The sequence below is a fragment of the Miniopterus schreibersii genome (assembly GCF_964146895.1).
Source record: "Miniopterus schreibersii genome assembly, chromosome: 1".
NCBI classification, from domain to species: domain Eukaryota; kingdom Metazoa; phylum Chordata; class Mammalia; order Chiroptera; family Miniopteridae; genus Miniopterus; species Miniopterus schreibersii.
This window is the reverse complement of record NC_138101.1, coordinates 23,343,907-23,368,245: the sequence shown is the minus strand read 5'-3', so window position 1 is coordinate 23,368,245 and position 24,339 is coordinate 23,343,907. Positions and strand designations below refer to the sequence as shown.

The following is a 24,339-nucleotide window of genomic DNA, read 5'->3' as shown; positions in this document are numbered from 1 at the left end:
CCCCAATCAGTGCCTTCTGCGTGCATTTGACAAAAACCACAATTCCTAGAAAACGGGCAGCCTTAATACAAACCAGACTTGGATATTCCATCACTTGAAACACAAAAGTGTTTTTTATGCTCTTTGATAGTCTTCTGATTATTTTGATCTACAAAGCTGTACCCTCTGCGATATAGGCACTTTAAGTTTTAATGTATCTGATAAAGCAACGGAAAAGGTCAAGTTAGAAAGCAAAATTAGATCTTCAGAAGGGCATATTGTAAGCACATTTTAAAAATGCAGCTCCCACCAATGGCTCCCACCAATCCCTCTGCAAAGGGGAATTTTAAGAGAAGCTTCTTTTTTATGCCCTAAAAGGCTGTTCATTTCTGCATTCTGATGGTGGATAAAGAATTGAGTAAAGAAAAAACATCCTGCTTTTCAGTTCCCAATAAATTAAATTGTGGGGTTTTTAGCAAAAATTACCTGATCCCGTGTTTAGTTCATAATAGTTTACTATAGGGAAAAGGGTAATTTCTAAAATCTCTTCCTTTAATCTTAGAGAAAGCACCCCAGAAGACATGGGTGCACACACACATACACCCCTCTCTCCCATATGCAGAACAGTCTCCATTCATTGAAAATTATTTTCATTCATAGTGAAGGCAACCACACCAGGGCAAAACCCAAAGTATCTGTTGACACGGCCAAAAACAAGACAAGGAAAGGGCTTGTGGACGTTTCTCTTCTGGCAGTAAGACTCTTTTTCCATTTCTCCAGGGGGTAGTGTCAGAAGTTGCTAAAATTTAACCTAATACACTCAGTTTCCCAAAAACACCGTGACATTGAAGCAGATGACCAGTGGGTTTCTGAACACTGAGAGAATGAATAAGCAGCGTTAATTCTGAAGACTGGATAAATGCTTCCCAGTTAATTAATAGGCCTACTGGAATAGAATTATTCAAATACAGTGTTTTCTAAATAATCTACGGAGGAGCGCCGAGAACTTATTCCTAATGGATGGTTAACCTAGAAATAACCAATTAATAGTTGGTTATGTATTTTTGTGTCTCTACTTGAATGTTTCTGTTAATGTTGGATGGGAGTATAACATACATACAAAAAGTGCACATACCGTACACATACACCTCAGTGATTTTTTACAAACCGAGCCCACCTGGAGATTACTGTTGAGTGTCTTGTACTATGTGAATGGACCCACATAGTATGTACTCTTTTGAGTTGGATTCTTTCGCATATTTTGTCTGCGGTTCAATCTATGTGGTCGCTGTAGGATATATTTGAATTTAAATTGCTTCTACACAAAATACAGCATTTCACGAACATCTCTGCCAACAAACGTACATTTGCACTAAAATGTAAAATCCATAAGGGCACAGGTTTTTCTTTTGGGGTACCCTGAAGAGTGACCAGACTAGGCCCTCAATAATTATTTACTGACTATAGGTCTGGAAATTGAAAAGTGTAGCATAGTCTCTGAAGATAAGCTTAACTTTTTTCCTTTACTATATACACTTGTAGATTTTAAGAATTTCCTCATAGACTAATTTATCAGCTTTTGAGGGCATTGATTTAAACAGAACTGCCTTTGCTGTTAAGCAGAAGATAATTAGAGCTTGGGCTTCAAATGGCTTTCCCAGCTGTCCTATGGGCAATCAAAATGTAAAGGTAAGTTAAAAAATAATAGAGATTTTAAAAAATGCAAAGCAGGTGAATCAATAGGTTATGAGGTACAAAATTGGCCAGATAAATCATAGTTGGTCATAAGTGACCTAAAAAGAAGCAATTAATAAAGTTTCATTGTGAGGGTTGGGATATTTAGAAAGATAAATGAAATATTCTGTGCACCTATTTGATTGTATTTATGTAACTTTCAGAATTAATAATGCACTCCAGAATTAATAATTAGCTGGCTATATATTTCCATATTGTGAACTAACACAAGCTTTATTTGCGGTGAGGGAAAAATGGGTTTGCTGCTCATCTAAGATTATCCCCAGCACCCAGCACAGTGTGTCTTACAGACAATAATTACTCAATAAATACTGTTAAAAGGAAAATGAATTCCCAAGGTGTGTGTTGCTCAAACACATAATTGTGTCACACAGTGAATCCAACTGTATCTCCTCACATTCACACTAGCCATCCAGTCCCGTTCAAACATAAAGAGGACTCCTTCTGAGTCACAAATAGAGGGACAGATAGAGGTGACAGGGAATTCATCAGACATCCACAGTTTCCTCTAGTAATCTGCGTCGGCACTGCGCTGCAGTGGGACGGTGGCTTTCCACTCAGACAGAGCTGGGTTAAATCTTGGGTCTGTAATTACCAGCTGTGCAGACCTGGGCCTCAGGTTCCTAACTGCAGAATGCACATGAAAGCTCTTACTTGCAGAGGTCGTGTGAGTAGTAAGTAAACGGGAAAGCATCCAGAATGTAGGCAGCTATAGGCCTCCTTCCCTTTCTTCTCTTCATTCTAACTTGCTTTACAGTAGTCCACAGATCCAGGGTCAAGCTATGTCAGGGCACCTACAAAGCCAGTGACTGTGGTGGACCAGTCCTAACCAGCCTTAACTATTCAACATCCAAGTGAGCGCCACTCACTTACCTTCTCTCTACACCAGGCATCCTGTCTATGACGTGGAACTAACATCGCTTCAGCCTACCTGTGAATTCTCAGAAGGTGAGCCAGAGGGAGCAGACACACGTTGAAAAGGCTACACAGCACCCTACAGCCATAAAGTACAGCACGGACATTACCCCTGCTCCCTGAAACCAGTGTTAGAATAAGGCTGTCCTAGAGTATTACCATTACAATTCAGAAGAATGTAAGCCAGATGAAATCCAGATGATAAAGATGGCTAAGATATTAATTTCAAAATTTTAGGATTACTTAAGGTTCTCCCTGCTCCCCACGCCACCCTCTGTCCCACTGCCATCAAGGTCCTTTGTGAAGCAGGACATCATCACTTCCTGTTTCATAGTGGAACTTACAATTACGCTAAACACCCCCACTCCTTCACCTTACATTGATCAGGCAGTCCTCAGATATAGTATTCCTGCTAAATAGCAACAGAAGCTTCAACATATATGACCTTAAATCAGACCATGAATGCCAGGTCTATTATTTCCCTACTCTTCATTTGAAATCAAGTTTCGGCACAGAAGAGAACTCCCGCGTCTAGAAAACACTGTTTCCTAATATTGAAATTAAATTAAATCACAAATTTTATAAGTGGTATACATCTTCTTTGGACTGGAAGACCCTCCTAGAATCAGAGTGAAATCAAGTAGATTAGAAAGAAGTTCAACCCCTTTGCCCAAAGGCTCCTATGTGAGTTGGGAAGAAACAAAAGAGCATTTCATTTAGGGTGCCCATAGATGAGAGTCAAAAAGAAAGCTTAACAGAAAAATTCACAACTGAACTATTCTTTCCATACCTGCTTACATGCAAAAAAAGGAAAACAAATTCTTGGCAGGCTGGGCCAGTTTTTATCACTCTGTTTCCTTAAGCAATAGCAGGTGAGTAGCACTGATGTACCATGATGCATTAATAGCATATTCAAAGCACGTATCAAGGCTCAGAATGGAGAAACAAAGTCACAAGAAACAAGGCACAGGATAACCCTCTGACCTCTTATCTTTTGTTGGTGGGCCCTTGGCAGACTCTTCCACATCCTGTTGCTTTGCAAATGGAACCGGAAGGAACTGGTTTGGGTTGGATCCAGGGTGCCTAAGAGACATCCCAGTTCTCCTGGCTAGCATGTCGTCTTTTTGTGAATCATACAACTTTCTTTGGTTTCTTAGTTGACTGCCGCTCCAGGCAGGAGCTCTCATCTTCTCTGGGCTCTCTTCTCTCCCCGAAGCCTCCCATTCAGAGGCTAGAGGCCACGAACTAGGACAACATTCAGTCCAGCCAGTCAAAGTCTGCTTATTGCTAAAGATATTTTCAGTAGCATCACTCACTTGGCGTTAACTCAAGACAGAAGGAGACAATGTCCATAGAGGCCACAGCACGTACAGCAGCTGAGTATTAATACCATGGGTGTCCATCATGCAACCGGGACTCCCGGGGGAAGGGGTTTTCCCTTCTGGTTTTCTTAATTTCTGAGAAGGAAATCTGGCCAGTGCCCAACCACATGCAAAGGCTAAAACCCCTACCCAGAGGGGCACTGAAAGCGGAACGCTGGCCCTGGGATGGGCACATTCCTTTAAGCGACTTCACTCCACATCACATCAGTCACCAAGTGCATCCCGTGGCTCTAAGCTGCATTTTGGGAACACAAAAGCCACACGCAGCAGAGGCAGCACACCCTGGAAGGCAGGCAAGGCGCTCACGGTGGCTGGCCGCTGTCCTCGCATCGTTCGGCCCTTGGCGGCATCTCAGGATCTCTTTGAGCAGCTTCTTCTTTCTCTTGTTTGCCATCCTGTGACAGCTGTTTGGATGCAACTAAAGCCAGAGAGGACAGCTCTACTACTAGGAAAGAATTCACAGCAGGGGCCTCGACCCCACCTGGCATCCCTCATCTCCTAGTGAGGGAGGCAATGTTGCTCCTCACCTTCCTCTGTCCCCGTTGGGCAGGTGCCCAAACTGCTGACCTGCTCCTCTTGGGACTCGGGCACGGGAGCTGGCTGCGAGACCCTTTTGCAACAGTCACCTACGCCGGAACTCACTATTCTGCTGACAATCAAGTGGCATCGGTGTCAAGAGAGAAGAGGAGGAAGAGGTTATGAGAGGAGACAGTGAAAGTCGTTGAGACCGAAAGATTACGAGCGTTCAGCTGCTCTCACTCCAGAAGCCAGTTAGTAAGGATGACATATGCAAACTGAGATAATGCAAGGTGGACCCCGGCAAGGGCTGAGAAAAGACGAAGAAAGCTGGCATGACTGCCACCATGGGGCTGAGTGAAGGCCCCCTCAGTAGTCAAGGACTCAAAGATGCATTTCTTATTAATTCCTTACTCCTACCCTTCCACCCCAGATCCCCATCAGTTTCTGAATGCCCAACTGTGTATTTCTGGTGTACTAGGGTTATTTCATCCTAAAGCCCGCCCTCCTCTATGGTGTCACCCACAGGATGGGACCAAAGAAACCCCTATCTGTCATAGATCATCTACTAATTCCTTTGGATTTCAAGGAACCAAGGAGAATGTCTTGAGCATTTCCTCCTGCCATGGAGAGCTTCATTGTGCCCTTCCCATGCAGGTGGAATGTGGTTCCCCAAGAGATGAGAGTCTTATCAATGTCCTCTACCTGCTTAATGGAAGAGAGACCAGCTCACAGAACTGAATCCCCCCAAGAGGGCTTGGGAATCTAAAGCTGGAAGGCCTCCAGTGAAGACGAGAGCTGATAACAGGCCTATAGGGACTTTTCCCGGGGGATCCTCACAAATCTGGATGGCGACTCATCTAAGGACACTTCTGACCCCTAGGAACCCCCAAGAGAGGAGTCTTTCACTCAAGGTTTATCACACAATGGTTTTGAGTAGGGGAGGGAGGAGACCTTTACCTTTTTTGTGCCTACTTAGATGTCCAAATTTTGAATTTGTGAGACTGGTAACTATTTTTCCCTCCCTCTGTGGGATAGCAAAGCAGGAGGTTATAGGTAAACCTGATTTTTATCAATACATCTTTAGAAGAAACACTAGGGATATCATTAAAACATTCCATCTAGTTCATTCAGTATTTCTAACTAATAAAATAGTGCTTAATGCAGCTGAAGGAAAAGGGGCCTTTGCCAAGATTATTGACATTCCTGGGCCATGATTCTGGTGACAACAGAATCCAAATGAACGCCTGCCATTTAACTTCACACACATGCTTCCCCCAGGGTGACACGCTAACATCACTTTTCTGCTAACCAGCAAAAAAGCCTGTAGAAACTATGTCGTCTCTGGAGGTTTCTTGAACGTGCTTCAGCAAAGCCTTTAAAAGCAGCAGCGACTCCCATGCAGATCTCCTTGCACGTGTTTGGTGAAAAATACCTGCAGTCATTTTGTGGATGGAGCATTTGGTGCTCTTCTGGGCTGGACGTGGCCGCGGAGGCCGAGGGCACAGAGCACGACTGAATCTTGCTGCTGTGACTGATGACTTCTTTTACATCCACCCTTGGCCCAGCCTTGCCAATGCTGAGCCGCTTCCATTTCTGCTGATCTATCTCTGTCACTGGTCCAAAGTGCACAAACTTCTGCTTGGGGCCGGAAGCTTTCTCGTAGGCCCTTGCTTTGCGGCTGGCAAAGTCATCCCGCAGGGCAGTTTCTGCTTTGATTTCTGGTGAAGGCTCAGGGGCACAGATGTGCTCAACATCTCCATCCCTAGTCAGAACCAGAAATAAGTTCCAAAGGTTTCTACAGCAAGTACAAGTCAATAAGAGGTGTGTGGGTTTTTTTTTTAAGTACTAGATATATGAAAAATCCTTCTATGGGTGGAGCAGAATTGTTTTTCCATTCATCAACCAAATGAAGAAGTGATTCCTGTCTTGTCTACATAAATAGGGTTTTAAGCATCTGTCACTTTCAAAACATCACTTCCAATATCATAAATGATACATGAGAAAATCTTAGGTATGATGAAATATTAAAATTATTTAAAAATTAAGTTTAAATTCCTTACAGCAAACAAGCCTATCAAAATAACCACTCAGAATAAGTTGGTTGGATGAAAGAGGTTTTCTATCCATGTGGCTTATAACTTTTTGTATTAGTAAACTTCAACTCATGCAGAGTATACTGTGTTTTGAAAGGCATTCATTATTTTCAGCCATGAAAATAAAAAAATGATGGAAAGATAAGCAATCAATTCCTTCAAAGTTAAATAACAGCACCGCCAGGGGAAACCAAGGTAAACACGACACACCTCGTCTTGCCTGACACTTTCAGTCTCTCCCACGTCTCCAAGTCGGCTTCTGTTATGTGGGAGACGCTGACAAAGCTCGGGGCCTCGCGGTAAGGGGCCAGGCTGCCCTGAATTCTCCGCTGGGCCAGGTCATCCTTGTAAATATCCGGCACCTTCCTGAGTCCCTCTTCCACAGGTTCACTCTCCTGAGCCTGCATCACAGGGGTCACTACTGACTTCACCTCTTCTGTTTGGCCCTGGTCTCTGTCAGTTTGATCCAGGCCCCCACATCATCGGAAAAATAAAGTTCAAAGAAGGGGAGCAGACAAACAGATTGTCAAGCATGGAAATTCAGAGGCTGCATGAAATGATGGAAGCACCCTCCCTTTCTCAGTAAATATGGAGTCAACTGGAGCCTTGATTACTTCTGCCCATGTTACCCTTTGACACTGTAACAAGAAGGAAAATTTTCCACCAGCTGACAGTCTCTAGTTAAGTTTAGGAAGAGAAGCCAGGGCTTGCTAGAAGACTATTAAGAATGGTAATGAGATTTTGGTTTGTCAGTAACGCTGCCCAATTCCCACACTATTCAAGTTACTGTAATGAATTCAAGTTTTCTGATTGAATCCCTGAGCCCACTTGGAATGTCTTTTACTGCACCAGTAAAATGCTAGTAATGAGCTCTGCATGATCCAAATTCTAGGATTAGTTTGGAAATAGCTGGAATGTTGTTCACATACTAAAACATCTCAACCATAAACCCACAACTACCAGAAAGCGCGTTCAAGTCAATCCCGACCAGAAAGTTTCCATGTTCAAACACAGTCTCTGCTTCCTGATGGCATTAGTTAGGTTTGGCTATCGTAAACTTGGACAAATAGAGTGTATCCACTTTTCCTCGATCTAGAGTCAATACCCATTTCTTTCTTGGGTTAATAACAGTTTACTTTCACTGATGCTAAAACTGAGATTTTCAACTGTTCTCCTAAGAAGTGAACATCAGATATCTAATGTTGACTATGTTGTAATTTAAACCAAAGCTGCAGCATCTATCTGCATAAACATTCTATCACATTAAAAGTCAATTTCCAACCAAATATGCTTATTGAGACAGAAATCTAAAAATTATACGTAAGTAGGGTTATTTGTATTTTCAAAATACATCATCCAAGCCAGAAAACCAAGAGGCACTCTTTTGTCACCTGGATGACTCTGTGCATTTGCAGAGCCTATGCAAATAGGAAGGCTACAGAATTTTCTATTTACTTTTTGTTTGGAAAAGGGGATCAAGGAAGGGCAAAGCAAAGAGCCACCAGGGAGCATTCTCTTTTCCATCAGTTCTTTGATGCTCTCTAGAGAGATCATGGGCTGTTCCAGACCCAGAACTGTGTCCCTACACAGAGAGTCAGGTGACAACAGACAGATGAAGCTGGAAATATCAGGAATTAAAATTGCATGCAGGAGAAAGGAAAAAAGGGAGATACAAAAGCTACTCCTTTTCCTAACTCAAGTTGCTGATCCCCATCAATAAGCCTTGATGCTAGTCGGTTATCCAGAAGTCTTTGTTTCACTGGCAACAACTGATCCCTCCCACAAGGCCCTCCTAGAATGGTTTGTTACAAGGCATGCCAACAAGAACCGCAAAGACTGAGCCTCCTGAAGCTATACTGTGTCCTATAAAAAAATCGTGCCAGGCCTTCTGTTCTCTAATACCTGTTCTACATCCGGGGATCTTTCAGGTGTTTTGTGTCTGGTACTTCCTAAAACAAAACAAAAACAAACCAAAAAACCAAAAACACTAACCACTCCACTGAGTTCAACGACTCTGTCCAACTATGTGTAATACATAGTTGAGATATTTATATTCTTAGTCCAACAGACTTACAAACCTCTTAAGTGATAGGCAAAAATATGGCAGTTAAATACTAAAGATGAAAATTCTAACTGAATTTGATATAAGGAAAAAATACAGATCAATCAACTCTGCACTATGAAGTTTAGCAACCTGACTCCTTAAATGAAATCATATCCCTCTTAAGATAAAAATCACTGGCCAAATCCAATTTTGCTACAAGTTTCCTTTCCCAAATTAAGCGGATGGGAAAAAAGTTGTGAAAATGAAACTCATTTTAAAACAATTTCAAAAGAAAAAAATAAAATAAAAAAATAAAAACAATTTCCATGAACAACAGAAGCATATGTTTGAGAAGTTTTTCTTTTAATGAGAAATATCTGTCATTAAATCTGTAGGTGATCTTGCTAGTGTGAGGAAAGAAAGAGCAAGCCTCATTTATTTTCCCTTCCAATATCCAAAAGGAGCTAACAGGAGAAGAGCTTATTATAGCTAAGGAATATCTATGTTTTCTGCCTCCTGGGAATGGACTGGAGCAGCCTTGACAGGTGGCTGTTCCCTGACAGCAATGGCACATGTCTATTTGTGCCAATAACGCTAATCTATGACACCAGCACCTACAGGCGGTGATGTGCCCAGATACAGCGCATCGAAGTTTATTTGGTGAATTCAGCCCTATTTTGAGCATGGTCTTTTCACTCCCTGCCACTGCATTCAGGCAGATTGGATATCTGGAGTTCCACTTCAGAATAAACCACCATTGCCAATTATATGTAATTGGGGCAGGAAAGAGAGGAATAGGGCGGAGGCTATGATATAAATCACTTTTACTTATACACGAGCGTGGACACATACACACACAGAGTGCACACCTTTTATGTTCTAGGCTTTTCTTTTCTGAGACTCCCTTTGAGAGTCGTTTGCTGCTATCTGATTTCTCCGTCTCTTTTTTGGGGTAAGGCCCATAGAGGAGCTGGTTCAGTGGCACCACTGGCTTGGTCTGGTTCCTCCTGGCTCTTCTCGCAGCAAAGTCATCTTTCTCAAGGTCGGGCAGTCGACATGCAATTTCATGTTTTGACTCTGAATCTTTGCCATGTCGGTGGGTCAGGAAAGGGTTTTCTTTCCGAAGGATAATATCGGGAACAGCTTCTTTCTCATCACTTAATTGCTTTTGACTGATAGAGCAAAGTTAAATAGAACTCCACATGTGATCAGACCAAAAATGTTAAAAAAATCCGCGTCTCCAGACAGGCAGCTGTGCTGTTAGTGAGAGGTCTTCTCAATATCGTTAGTTCAGATGACATCTGTTTACTGTTTTAGCCCAGAGTTGCAGCACAGTTAGTGTGGGTTTTAAAACCTTGAATCTAGCCAGCTACTAGCAATACTAAAAATTCATTTAATTTACGGGACCCATCAGCATCAGAAAGCAGGATCCTAAATGGCTCAATTCTTTTAAGTTCCAAAGAGTAGGAAGCTTTTTGCTGTTGTTCATTTCTCTTTGGCACCTTGGTAATGGACCCAATAGGTATTCAATTTGTTTTTGAGTGACATGGAAAAAACCTGAGCCACCAAGACACGGGTCTGGGGGAAAACTATTGAATACAGCGATGTGACAGCACACCTAGAATGTGGACCAGATTGCAAAGTGTAAGGTAGGTCTTTCTGCAGAGCTGAGCTAACTTGAAACATCTGGAAGTGTTTGTGACCACGCACAGGACAGACGCAAGGCACAGAGAATCTCTCTGTCCTTCACTCTCCCGTCAGCAACCCCTTCTTCCAACTTCCACTCCTATGCTCTCCACCACCCAGCTCCTGGTCAAATGCTAGACGTCAAGTAAGACATTTTGACACAATGGCTTAAACATTATTATTTTGGGCTATTTCCACTTTCAAAAAGATCTTGAAGGCCCTAACTTTAAATTCCTAGAGGAATGAAGTTTAATGATAGCATATAAAGACTTTTTCACTTTATTTTGTTTTTGTTGGAGGTGGGTAGGGTATGAATACAGTTGATTGTGTTTATCTGATATTCATACAAACTCCTCTCCCCCTACTCATAAGACCAGCCTTGTTTCTAAGTATTAATACTCATTAAAACTTTTTAAAAATCATTTATTATCCCATGTTCATAAAGATTATAAATAAATAAAATATTTTGACTTCTAAAGAAATTCACCTACTCTGTATCCAATTTCTGAGAAAGGATTAGGAGTAAATTCTTCATCCTAAAAGGACAACTCATCTCAGAAATAAAGACAGGAGGCCTCAGCCTGGCTAAGAGTAAAGTGAGGAACGAAACGCTGTGTTCTCTGGTCAACCAGGTGGCCGGCCCACCGCCTGGTGCTCCACCCACACGGCTCCAAAGGAGGCCATCATCTTAAGACCACAGCAGGCTCTCACTCCACCCGACTTGCAGAAAATCAAGTCATCATTAGTTGTGCCCAGAAAACTCCTTCTCACTGCTGACCATCGTTGTTTGGAGGTGGTTGGTGGCGCTTTGCTCTTTGAATAAATTTATTTCGTAAGACATGAAACTCTGCCCTTTGTGTCGCTTACCTGACTCTCACTGCTGCGCCTGCCACTCCTTCCTGCTTCCTTTGCCAAGGCGTCTGTTAAGTACCAACAGGTGTTGGTTGACCATGGCCATAAAGGATGGTCAGTGGGGAATGATAGGCTATGGAATTAATCTCTTCAGAAAGGCGTTACTTTAAAAAGCATGTTGATGAAGACCAAGAAGGCGGCCAACAGGCATTGAGGGCACACTATGTGCTAGAATTCTTTCTAAGTGTTAATTCATTAAACCCTAATGCTAATCCTGCAATATCAGTGTTATTAGCATCCCCATTTTATGGAGTGAAACAGATTAGGTCAAGAAATTTGCCCCAGGTCAAAGCATCAATGCTTAAGTTAAAATGCAAACCCAGGCAGCGTGGCTCCAAAAGTCCTGTTCTCAACCACTGTGCTATTCATTAAACAAAGGACCAGGGCCGAAGCAGAACATCATGCAAAAATTAAGGCATTATCATTACTATGGGAATAGAAGAAAGGGAAGTATTTTGGTTACGAAATAAAAGGATCCTGTGAGCTGTGCTTAGAATGGAGCTAGGATTTGCACTGCTGGTCACAGAGAGCAATGTTCAGCCACGATGAATGAAAGCAGAATGCTAACTCATCATACCTCACAATGCTTGCACAGCACTTTACAGTGTACAAAGCCCTTTGACACTCATTATCTCATCTCTGCTGATCCACCTGCAGCTCCAGTGTGGGAGCAGACCCCTAGCTTGAATCTCTGAAAACCGAGAGTAGCATTCTTTCTATTTTATGAGCAGGGGTCCTGGGTTTCAATCTCCTCCAACTCAGGCAGAATCGCTTGGAATAAAACCTATGCATTTATGCAAATGGCCACACCAATTTGTGATGCCAATTGAGGCCCAGAAAATCTGGTGCCTTTTGCATCATGTGAGCCCAGCCAGACTACAAATTCCCTGGGGTGTTTCTTTTTAGGCTAAATGCCCAGCATGGCAGGACTCCCTCCAAGTGATCTCAGTTTAGATATGTGGACTTAAGAAAAGGCGGTGAAGAAAGTTTTCTGTGTCATTGGCCAATTAAAGCCACTCCCTGCCCCCTTGAAAAACTGGTCACAATGACTGATTTTCCACTAATTGCTTGAATCCTGTACATCCTCAGCTTCAAGGCAGGCTCAGAGAAAGAAAAAAATAACAACACAAACTCTGGGCTGGCACCGTTGGCCATAGGTATCAGGTATATGTGTAGGACTATGTTCATTTGGTCCAGTTACCGAAATATTTAAATAACTTTTTATAAAGTGCTTTTCTTTTTCCCTGAAGGACCTTGGGGCAGTCTATTGTGAAGTTTCAGTACAATCTACTTTATTTTTCAATAATGACAACGCTCTGAACAGCTAGTGCCTTCCAGATACAGTAACTGTCACGGCAACAAAACGCAAGATGGGGATCCTGATGCCCACTTTGCAGACAAGGATGTTGAGATTTCTGTCTAGGTATCTGAACTTTGGTAAATGAAGCCCATTTAAAGAGCTGTGTGGCTTGGTATTCATGGGGAGGTTTGGTACTTTTATTTTTTTCTAAGTCATTCACAGATGAGCTGCTTTGAGAAAGGGTTGCCCTGTGGGCACAGCTCACTGCTTCACTTAGAAAGAACACTGTCCAAGGTGAAGCGAGAAATGCCAAGCCCTGCCTCCAGCCAGGCAACCCTGTCCAGCGTCGTCTAAAACAAGTAAGGCTATCACTGTAGCAGCGATTATGGGCTCGAAGCAGTGATGGGGAAGAAAAAGCTCTTGTCTCAAAGCTTCTAAGGCTTATATATTTCAAAGTGAATGAGATAATGCTTTAAACTAAGGAAGAGCTGGCATTTTCTTTCACTCCCTTTTACTTGGCAACACACAAGCAACCAGCTCAGATTGGCAGTCGGGTTGTTCTAGTCAAAGAAACTGGGCTCTCCAGAAAAGCCTGTTAGGCCTCCTGGGAATGTCATGGGCAACACCAAAAACATCCCTATTTCATCCAGAGTCCAAGCAGGGCAGCAACATCCAGAGTCACAAAAGTTCACGCGCATTACGTGTCTGCCTGGCCCCTGACCCCAGGGTCTGCTTAGCAAGCCAGGGACACGGGCATCTGGTGGGAGGGGGTAGGGGAGTGCATGTCTGGCACTCAGCTGCATCTGCTCTTCCTCTAAAAACGTCGAAAATGGCTATTGTTCCTCAGAGGTTTCCCCCCCTCTCTGTAATTAATTACTATGTGGTTGAGAAGATCCACAGACTAGCAGAAAATACTGAGTGCTGAAACATATGAAAACAATTAGAAACGAAGCACCATCACGTGAAACCTATAATTCAGTTCAAAAAAAGTTTACTTCTCCAATGGGAAACACCAAGTCGGAGAATTCAAATCTCCACAGTATTTTAATTCAGGGGAAGTGAATCTTGGTTCTTATTTTACCCCCTTAAAAACAGGAATCTTGGCTTCTTCGGCAGAGTCTCATATTTGGGGGGTAATTAAGCTAACTGAATCATAAACTAAAATAGAAGAAAAGTTGACTTCTATACTTTTTACTTCAACAGCAACTCAGATGAATATTTCACTTCATACATTTACTGAGAAGTCCTACTTTCTGTCCCTCGATGCTAAGATACCTCCTCGTATATTGTTTGACAGGAAGCTTGGGACTCCTAGGCTTCTAAACTATGAAAACAGAATACCAGCCACCTTTCCTCCTTTCTATATATTGTGTTAAAAATAATACAAGGAGGTGTTTGAGAATACTTGGGAGGAACGACATCCAGGAAAACCAGAGCCTGCTCTTCGTCTCCACGCTTCCTTCCCTTGCTCGAGCCTCTACACTCTCACCCATCTGTACAAGCACAGGCCTTCCCAGCTAAGAAATGGGAGAAGGAAATATCCTGGGCCTCTTATTGGGTTCGAAGACGTGGTGGCCAGAATTCGTCCGATGGCAAAGACAGGAGACCCAAGGTCAAAATGTTTTAAGAGACATCAGCATATTTAAATATTTCATATTCTTATTTACTAGACACCAAGAATTATTTTCTTCTTCATGATACACTTTTCTTTTTTAACATGATATACATTTCATTCCAGTTAAGCTACTTTCTGCCACATTAAAAGCAGGATCCCAAATGTGGATAAACTTAGAATGACTTTTAGCTCTGTTGTGGGTAGCAAAAAGCTAGTGACAAAGACACAGACGTGTCAGGCTAGTGGCATGATATATGTAAAACCTTTATGAGAGAGCTAGCAGCTGAAAATCTATCTAAGCAATGAATTCTGGGTGTTTGGAGCAGTTGTGTTACACTACTATTGAGGACATTCTCTGGGAATATGCATAATTTTCCTGAACCCAATTCTAAGTGTTAAAGCAGAAGATTTAGGGTGTGATGATATTAACTGACCTGCAAATGTCCACTTAATAGTGCTAAGTTGGACAAAACATGTAAAAATTAAGCCATATAACAAGAAATGTGGACAGGAGTAAAAATTACCACATAAATATAATATTCACCAATAAGAATTACATTTGTAAATTAACCATGATTCTAGGTTTGCACACAGATGCATGTTGTCATAAAAAATTTCAATGTTTTATTAGAAAATAAAGCTCCCAACTACTGAAGTGGCCAGTACACTCATGGAATTTCCAGCTTTTGCCAAAACTCTCCTTTCCCTGCATCACAATGACTCCTGGGCATGCTGAGTGAGCTTAATGTAGCTCCCCACTTATCTCCCCTTGCTCTTTTGAATACTCTAAAGATGATATGATGATTCTCCAAAAAATAAAAAATAAAAATAGAACTACCAATGACCCAGCAATCCCAATTCTGGGTATTTATCTGAAAGAATTGAAATGAGGATCCCAAAGAAATATTAGCATCCCCATGTGTTCATTGCAGCACTATTCATAATAGCCAAGATGTGGGAACAATCTAAAGGTCCACTGACGAATGAATGGATAAAGAAAATGTGGTGTACACATATAATGAAATATTATTCAGTCTTTAAAAAGAAGGAAATTCTGCAACATGTGACAACATGGATGAACCCTGAGGACATTATGCTAAATGAACAAGCTAGTCACAGAAGAAAAAATATTACATAATTTCATTTATAAGAAGTACCTAAGAGTCAAATGCAAAGAATCAATGGAAGGATGGGTGCCAGGAGCTGGTGGAGGGGGAGATGGGCAGTTGCTAATTAATGGGCATAAAGTTTTAGTTAAGCGGGAAGAATAAATTCTAGAGATCTGGAGTACAGCATTGTATTTATAGTTAACAGTACTGCATTGTACAGTTAAAAATTTGTTCAGAGGGTAGATCTCAGGCTAAGTGTTCTTATCATAATAAAATAAAAATTTTTTAAAAGGAAAAAATGGCAAAGGATATGGGATAATTTATGGAAGAAGAAACCTGAATGGCCAATACACACAATATGATAGTCAACCATATCAGTAATCATGGAACAACCAATTTTAAAGGTGAGATTTTTTTTAACCAAGAGGATGGCAATTTTTAAACATGAGAAAACAGAAAAAAATTAAGATGATGGTGTCTTTGGCTAAAGTTTAGCTTAAAGACTTCACAGATGTTACAAAAATGAAAGCATGTGTTAATGATATTAAGATTTGAAGACAGAAACAGGAACAGTCTGAAAAATGGTGCATGGGAAGGGAATACTGCTCATTTTTGTATTCTCAGCATCTAGCCTGCTCTCTGATACAAGTAAGTAGATGCTCAAAAAACATGTATCTGACAAGGTCTCTAAGCCAAAATTTGTTTTTGTTTTTAGGATTTTATGACATTATTCTTCATTATAATGAAACCCAGAGAGCTGCCTTTAACACAAGCATGATTTTATGTTAGAGTTTTCTAGAAGCACATACATGTTTAGCGTAGATACACTTCCTGTGGAATATCATAGACAGGGAAGGACTATATCCTTGGTTTTTATCAATACAAAGTTACTCTAGAATGAAATCCATACAATTCATTGCTGGGCCTTTCAATTAAGACGTAGACACAGCAATTAAGACGTAGACACACAGGGACTTGTATAGAGAAATGGAAAATGTTGCATTAAATGTTTGGGACGCAGACGGAATACTGTGGTCAGTACCTCTGAATCTGGCCACCAGGTCAGCCGTAACCAGCTTTGAGACTGGGAAGTAACTTGTTATCACTGATCCTCAGTTTACTCTTCCTGAAAATGGGTGTCACCTGTCTCTTAGGATTAAATGGAATGGCAAAAAAGAAATAAAATAAAATAAAAAATAAATGGAATGGCAAGTGGCAGAGGAATTTCAATTGTCAAACTGTTACGAATTGCAACTTGTCAAATAAATTTTGGCCTCACTATTAGTTGTTAGATATTTGTGGTTATTTTATAAGAAAAATTCACCAGCTTCTCAAAACACTTTGTAAAACTGTAGAACTACAGTTTTCTGTGCCTTCGGCTGCCGAAAGTCTCCATCTAACATGTAATATGAAGCCATGAGGACTGTATACTAGTGCCCTTGTTACAATTAAGAGAAGTAATTACTCCATTCTTTGTTTCGGAATCAACATGCTTTAGAAAAGGCATCAAATAAACCCAGTCTTTCTTACTACTCCCTTGGGACAAAGGAAGTAAGTGGATTTTTGTAAGCCAGCCACCCTTTCTAAAGAGAGTGCTCCCCGTTTCAAAGGAACTATTTTCTAGTGATGTGTAAAGTAAGATAAGAGCCATTTAGGAGTAGTGTGAAAATCAACAGGCCATAAACCATTGACAAATAAAATGCTATTGCCAGGTAAGTCCTGCAGCCCACACATGACTGACCACAATAGGACAAGTTTTAATCAGGCAGCAAGCAGCTCGCTCTTCACCTCCATTTGAAAGAGCCAACTAGTTAGCAGAGACATGCCCGAGGGCAGAACTATAAGCTACTTACAGCTGCTCCAACTAGGGAACAGCGATGCAACTAAGCAGCAGAAGTGGGAAAACAAGGTGGAAACTGCAGCACGCCAGCCGGCTTCCAACCCCAGGCACGCCCCGAGCCAGCCGGGCCCGCGCGGCCTGCCGAGCTAACCTGGCGAAGCGCTGCGCTGCTGGCAGGACCTTGATCCCAGCTTGCTCTAGCCTTCTGCGCTTTCGGATTTCAGCATCTCTTTCTTCAGACTTGGGAGCTGGCGCCACCGCAGCCCCCTCCGGAGGAGGCTGCTCCTTACCGCCTCCAGTGGGTAATTCTAACCCCCCAGCAGAAGGCTTCCCATCAGGATCCATTTGGCCAGCTGGGTCCTCTTCACAAGGGGACCCCGACTCGCTTCCCTCTTCCTCTATTGTTTCAGGATAGCTAGTGAGTTGGACAACAGGGTTTACCAAACTAACAGACTGGTCTGGGAGCAGACCACATGTCACCTCCTGGTCACTCTGATGCTACTTTACACTTAAAAAAAAGAAAAGTCATAGCATGCAATACGATCCTGGCAATGTAACAAAAATTAAAGGCAGTTATTTGTTAATTAATCCAATGCATCATAATCTCAACATTGATTAAGAGCTATTTCAAAATTGATACTGAAAGGCAAAAATCCATTCTGCTCGAATGGTAAAATTTATGCTTTGTTCAATAATTAAAACTTTTAATAAAATGCTCGCTCAATGAAAAAATCATAGATAATAAAGGTAGACTATTAGAAATAACCATGCAATGATTAGGTTGGCTTTGCTGACAGTTTTAGACTGGGCTGCAAGTTTCTTTTATTTGACTATAAGGTTCTTGAAGGCAGGGGCTCTATCTTATGTCCTACTGGGTTCCCAATGCCTAGAAGACAGCACCTAGTATGTAGTAAATGCTCAATAAATACTAGCTGAATAAATGAAAGAATAAAAACATAATCAGAGATTAGGAAATACACCGTTTCTTTAAAGAGATGAGCAGTCCAATGTCTCTTCCATTAAATAGGAGTTTCTACATGTGATTCTGAAGTGTGTTCCATGCATCCCTTACACACTTAGCTTTTATGTAGATAAGCATGCATCTCAATGAAAAAATGTCTTTTTGCATATAGATAAATCCTTCTGTACCTAATCTAACTGGAGCGGGAGTCAGGCAGTCTCCACAGAAGGACATGGATGACAGATCTGTCCTCAACTTTGTCACCAGGATAAATTTTTAAAAATCTGCTTGTCAGGTCAGTACTTGTTGAATACCTACTGTGCGCCAGGCACTAATTAGGTACTTTCATGAAACTTATACTTTATCATCACAGTCTCTCTCCAAAGATCTGTCCTGCCCACCTCCATCTGTAACCTGACATTCAAGTTCTGAAACAGGTCTTTGAGCTTCTGCATGTCCAGGAGCTGCAGGCCCCACAGCGCTCACGTCCAGCCCCGGCCTTACCTGAAGGGCCTGTCCCCGCCCAGGGGGGAGGTGGCGGTGCTCCAGCTCTTCCGATACTCCTCGCGCTCTGCCTTCTTCTTTCTCAGGGGGGCAGGGACGTAGGCCGTCTGGTTGCTCTTGTTCGGGAGGTACTGGTTGAAAGGCACTGCTGATTTCGGCTCGCCGTGAGAGGTCCGCCGGGCAGACATGTCATCTTTCTTCACGTCCGGCAGCTTGCGATGCGGCAGGTCGGACTCGGAGTCGCTCCCTCTCCCTGGGGAGAGAGACGGGCGCTGAGACGGGCGCTGGGCTAGGGGACACTGGGCTAGGGACACGTGCCCCGACGGCAGGCGGGTGGGCGGTGTCAGGGATGTGGTTCCCTCTTGCGGGATCCGAGGATTCCTGCCTTCAATCATTCACTTGACAAATCTAAAGTACCCGCCTAAATTAGTCTACTCTGGGCAAAGCTCTCAACTTTCATCAGGAAAAATACCCTTCAAATTAAAAAAATGGAGGTAAAGAAACAAACTCGGATACAGAAAACAGACTGACAGCTGTCAGAGGGGCGGGGCCGAGGGGGTGGTGAAAAAGGTGGAGGGATTAAGCAACGCCCCCCCAAAACTTACAGACACAGAGAACAGTATGGTGATTATCAGAGGGAAAGGGGGTGGGGGGAGGTAGAAGGGGGTGCAGGAGGGATAAATGGTGACAGAGGGAGACTTGACTTGGGATGGTGGGCACACAATGCAATATACAGATGATGTTTTATAGAACTGTACACTTGAAACCTATATAATTTTATTAACCAATGTCTCCCCAGTAAATTCAATACAAATTTAAAAAACAGAGGTAAGCCTAACTGTATCTGAGAATTACAATTAGCAACACGTTCGCAATAGTGCTATATGTCTGCTCAGATTCTGCAACTCTCAAAAGAAAAAAATAAATAAACGAATGGAGTCTTTACTGAGCACCTACTGTTCCACATCTTTACACTGTACTAGATATTCTGATGAATAAAAATTACCAAGCATTTTGTCTTTGAGGTTCCTTTAACCAACCCATGAAACATCGGGAGAATATTAGTTATAATCCAGGAGCACAGATATTTAGGAACAACAGGAATTCAGAAAAGTGGTGGATTTGGATCATAACCAAGGGTTTGACTTCCAGGAGATGGTTTGAGTTATAATAAATGCACATTCCTCTATATCAGAGCCCTTCCTGGTATCCACTGCTGGAGGGAATCTTTTTATGTTTTCTGTGAACCTTAGGGCCTGATAACCTACTCTTTTCTTTTGTATATTTTACTTTCTATCTTGCATTTTGCAAATAGGACTTTATATCATTCACAATACTTATTATAGTGTCTTTGTACACAGTGGGCATCCTCAAATAGTCTGATAAATAAATGAACTGGTTTGGCTTAAAGAGTGTTTCAGACAACCCAAAAGAATTCAATGTTGCCAACGTGAGTCTTTCATTGGAAAATGACCCAGGTAATTAATTATGTTGTATTCTTGTTTCCTGAGTCTCAGATCACTGGATTTCTAAGATCCATAGAGTGAAGCTGTCATTAAAACAAACACTACTTTTTATAAATAACCACCATTTTAATGCTAGTTGAAGACTCTTAATCGATGAGAGCATTATGAGGCTATCCAACTCCAAATAGAAGATAACCTATTTACACTTGGGAAAACAGCCTTAAATGAAGGGGCAGAGAGGGCCATGTACAGGGAGTTAAGTCAGCTCCACTTCATGTTGAGCTCTGACCCCCAGTAGCTATGAGACTCTGCATTTGTTACTTTATGACTTTAAGCCTCAGTTTCCCAATTTGTAAACTGAAGATAATAACACCACCTACTTCATAAGGCTGTTAGGAGGAACAGATACATGTAAAATTATTGGCCCACAGTGAGGGCTTAATAAACGCTGGCTCCTCTTTACATCCGAACAGTTCTGGATCTGTCAATAGTGAGCTGTGGGCTCCTAGGCTTGCCTCTCACACACTTGACTGTCCTTTTCTATAAAATAGGAATGAAATGATTTGCCCTGGAGATGAAGTGATTTAATGGCTTTTAAAAGACTGTAAAGTTAAAAGCATTGACCATAAACAAGTTGTTCATTGTTGCAGATAAAATATTCGGTTTATGAATTATTCATGGCACTTGCTCTCAGTCTTCCTTCTGAGGCTTTGACCATTTCATTACTTGCTAGTTTTTCATTTGTAACTTAGCTCCCTCCGACCCCGAGTCCTTTATCAAGTACTGCATATCTGTCTCAGTGTCATCATAAAATGTGTAGAGCCCCATGAGTTGCTTTATAAAAAAACACCTTGCCAAACTCTTAGATTTGTTTTCCTATTTAATATTATCCCCATTTTATAAAGGTGGAAACAGGCTCAGAGAGGCCAAGACAGCCCCCTCTCTATAGCTGGTTAGTAATAGGTAGGGACTTCAATTTTGTTTTTCAGACTCCCGGCCCAAAGTTTCTTCCTTTGGGACATACTTCTCTTGGGAAATGTCCTCTGCTTAAAGCATCTAACTAGAGGGAGCCCTGCACTTTGTTAAATACATGAATGAAAGAAAATGATTCTTCAATCAACTACAAAGGCTTAGTAATGGATTAGAATTGTCTCAATTCTAAAATCCTATAATCAACAAACCTCATTTATGTACAGTATCTAGAAAGTACATATTATCTATAATATACTGAGTGAAAGTCTTAAAATAGGTTGTTTAACACATTAACAGATCACCCTTTTTATTTATTAAAAAAGTTTAAATCAAAGCCTGATCCTTCCTTTCTATGGGGCTACATTTTTCTCCCTTACAGCAAATTGGACCCTTTTTTCTGTCTGCTTATCTTTGCCATACACACCCCTAACCCTCTGCTTTTTAATCTTCTTTTAGCACTGTAATTTCTCTCATTCCTTATTTCTCTCCCATAAGAGGAATCATTCAACAAAATGTATCAGATTTATAGATTATGTTCTTAATTTTGTATTTCCTCCTCAATGAAGCTCATTAAATGGCCTCAGAAGGAATGCCAGTGAAGGTGAGGGAGGAACTGGCACCTATCTAGCAAGACAGGCTGGCTGACCCGACCCTGGGGACCTACAGCATCCCTACTCTACTTGGTCCAACCCATAGAATCATGGCACCTCTAGGGAGTGTGGCCTTGATTGTGCCTATTGAATGGGTCAATGGGCCTCAATAATAACAAAACAAAAGCTCTTCATACTGACACAATATGGAGTTGGAGAATTTTAGAGTTAGACTTTCCCTAATTGATTAGGAATCCTAGGAAATAAAGTTTCAAGACTTAAAAAAATTTTTTTCTTCTAAATTTGAAAGTGTTCATTAGGACAAGCAATCTTCTTGATTAGCATCATTAAAAAAAAAAAAAAGCCATAAACTCTAAGGAAATACAACATCTACTTGGATAAAATTATACTAATTTTTTAAAAGGCACATAAAAATGTGTTGCTTTTCTTTTAAAACCTCGTTAGGCCTTAATTAGTTTACAATCAAGAACATAAGCCCGAAGGTATCAGGCTGATTGGCGAAATCTGTGTTTAAGATGCTTTTTCATGGATGCCGTCTTATGAAGCTCAATTTCATGTTAGTTTTTGGATGGAAAAAACATTTATAAAGAACCTCTAGCTTATCAATCTTAATCGTCGCAGGCTAAATTGTGCCTCTGCTCAACTACAATATGAGCAACCACCATCTCAAATCCCTTCAAGATGTGGCTTGTCATACACTCTGATCCCCTGGAAGCTGGTGACAGGATAAAGGGGCTACATCACCAGTTATAAAGAGCCAAGATGAGGAAAATAATAATAATTTCTTAAAACAATCATAATAATATGGATAAAATAGTTTGGTTAAGATAGGTTTTGTAAACGTCCATCTACCTTTTAGTTATGTGAAAGCTCAACTGGATCATGCACTTGGTACTATAACTTCTAAAACTGTGGGTGGTACTTAAGAGGTCATATAAAATTTTAGAAATGTTTTTCAAGTACCTCACAATGCACCTTAGAATTCTTTAGGAGTCATACTATGTGGCCTCGAGGCTAATCTATTTGTTGGGAAGTTTAAGTACTGAACAAAGCATTAGTCCAGGCATTCTAGAATTTAAAAAATCTACTAGGCAGACAAAGAAGTGTGGGTAAATTAAGCTTAAGAGTATAAAATCTGGACTCACAGTTCTTGAGGCTAACGTTCCACTACTTACTGACAGTGATTTTTGTCACTCGCCAGTGTTAGGAGGCTTCTTTAACCTCTCTAAGGTTCATCTGTAAAATACGGATCAGAAGGAGTATCTCACAGCCCCGTGGGGGTACTAAGTGAGATACTACGTATGTCATAATCTGTGCTTAGGACTAAATGAGATACCAGCCATTGGGTAATTGACTCAGAACCTGGACACATTAAATATCCACATATTTTAGTATCATAGAATTTTATAGCTGAAAGGAATCTTTTAGCTATAAAAGATAATTTTCATCTTGGAGAGTAGGCTTAAGTCCCTAAAAATATTAGCATCAAGAGATTTAAAAAAAAATACAAACAGAAAATTCCCCACCAGCCTTAGTGTCTGTCTGCAAGTCTGCACATGCAGAACCAACCCATCGCCCCTTCTAAAAAGTTCAAAGGTGCAAAATACTAAGGTAAACAGCTTCTGGAAAGTATGCATCAAGTTGATATCAGGTTGCATGACCATCCATTTTTGTAAAGAAAAATGATCATCCCTTACAGGTGATATAAAACCCACAGGATTCAAATGAAACCCAGCCTCAGGGCAGGCAGGCAGGGTTGTGTCCTATACATTAACGGCCACCTGCATCGCCTCGTCAACGGTTGGGTATCATACGCCTCAAACAGACTGCCCACCGGGCCGATTAAAGTTTCAGAATTCCAGGCGCCCGAGCTCTTTTCAGCGTGTGCAGTGTTTGCAGTGGGCTGGAAGGGGATCCGTTTTCACTGACACAGTGTGGTACTCACTCCAACTTCCCTTCCTCATGCCCGCAGGACATAAGCCTTTGGCACGCTTTCTGAGCTAATGGTCTGCACAGCGTCTCGATTCACTGCGACCCAGGGAGGAATGATGTCACACATTTTCCAACAGAAGATATGCTCACTGAGGCAATGTTCAAACGGGCTGCTGGCAGAGCCCACCGAAATTCTAATGCCCGCAAAAACCAGCATTAACAGCCTTTTCTTCTCCCAGCTTCGAGTTACCAGCTTCCTCCTTCCCAGCGCCAGTTCCTCTGCTGGCCACAAGGCAGCCCTTGTTTGTGTTTAATTCTAAGACGTGCAGTTTATTAAGGCTCCAACCTACCATCGCTGCTTCCCCTGAGGACTACATCTGGCGAAGGTGTCTGCCGGGAACGGGAGCCAAAGGAGTCCAGGCTGTCGAAGGAATCATCTCGGCCGTGCCGAGGGGGAGACAGGGAGTCGCTGCGCTCGGAATCCCAGCAGTCGATGTACCCACTGTCTCGGATGCTGCGCTTAGGACTCTCAATGTCATCAGTCTCCTGTCCAGAAATAAAATTTAAAAATGACAGACATTATAGCAACAGACATTACAGCAACAGACGTTGGGCCTTCAATCCCAAGAAAACCAGTCTGGTGGTCTCCAAAAAATCCTGCATCTAGCATCAGTATGGATAGGTTATGGCAACCAGTTATCAAATGGATTGTCATCTACAAGCTAACATTTCATTTCAACCCTT

At 41.7% G+C, this 24,339-nt stretch overlaps 1 protein-coding gene across 13 annotated transcripts in view; it reads right to left on the bottom strand.

The window, feature by feature from the left end:
* The window catches only part of LIMCH1 (LIM and calponin homology domains 1), a 299,516-nt gene that overhangs the window by 61,917 nt on the left and 213,260 nt on the right, over positions 1-24,339 (bottom strand). For 9 of the 13 annotated variants that reach the window (XR_013999527.1, XM_081146873.1, XM_081146868.1 and 6 more), the window contains 2 exons: positions 23,946-24,141; positions 18,615-18,867 (listed from right to left, as the gene is read on the bottom strand). Coding sequence is in view for 12 of the 13 variants with exons in the window: in XM_081146873.1 (XP_081002999.1) it covers positions 18,615-18,867; positions 23,946-24,141 (449 nt within the window). In the remaining variant the exon portion in view is untranslated. Of the gene's footprint in view, positions 1-3,633; positions 3,895-4,337; positions 4,450-4,558; positions 4,678-5,982; positions 6,313-6,853; positions 7,097-9,556; positions 9,860-17,300; positions 17,565-18,614; positions 18,868-23,945; positions 24,142-24,339 lie in introns of all 13 variants that reach the window. The other 4 variants (XM_081146866.1, XM_081146867.1, XM_081146872.1 and 1 more) reach the window with 1 other exon arrangement.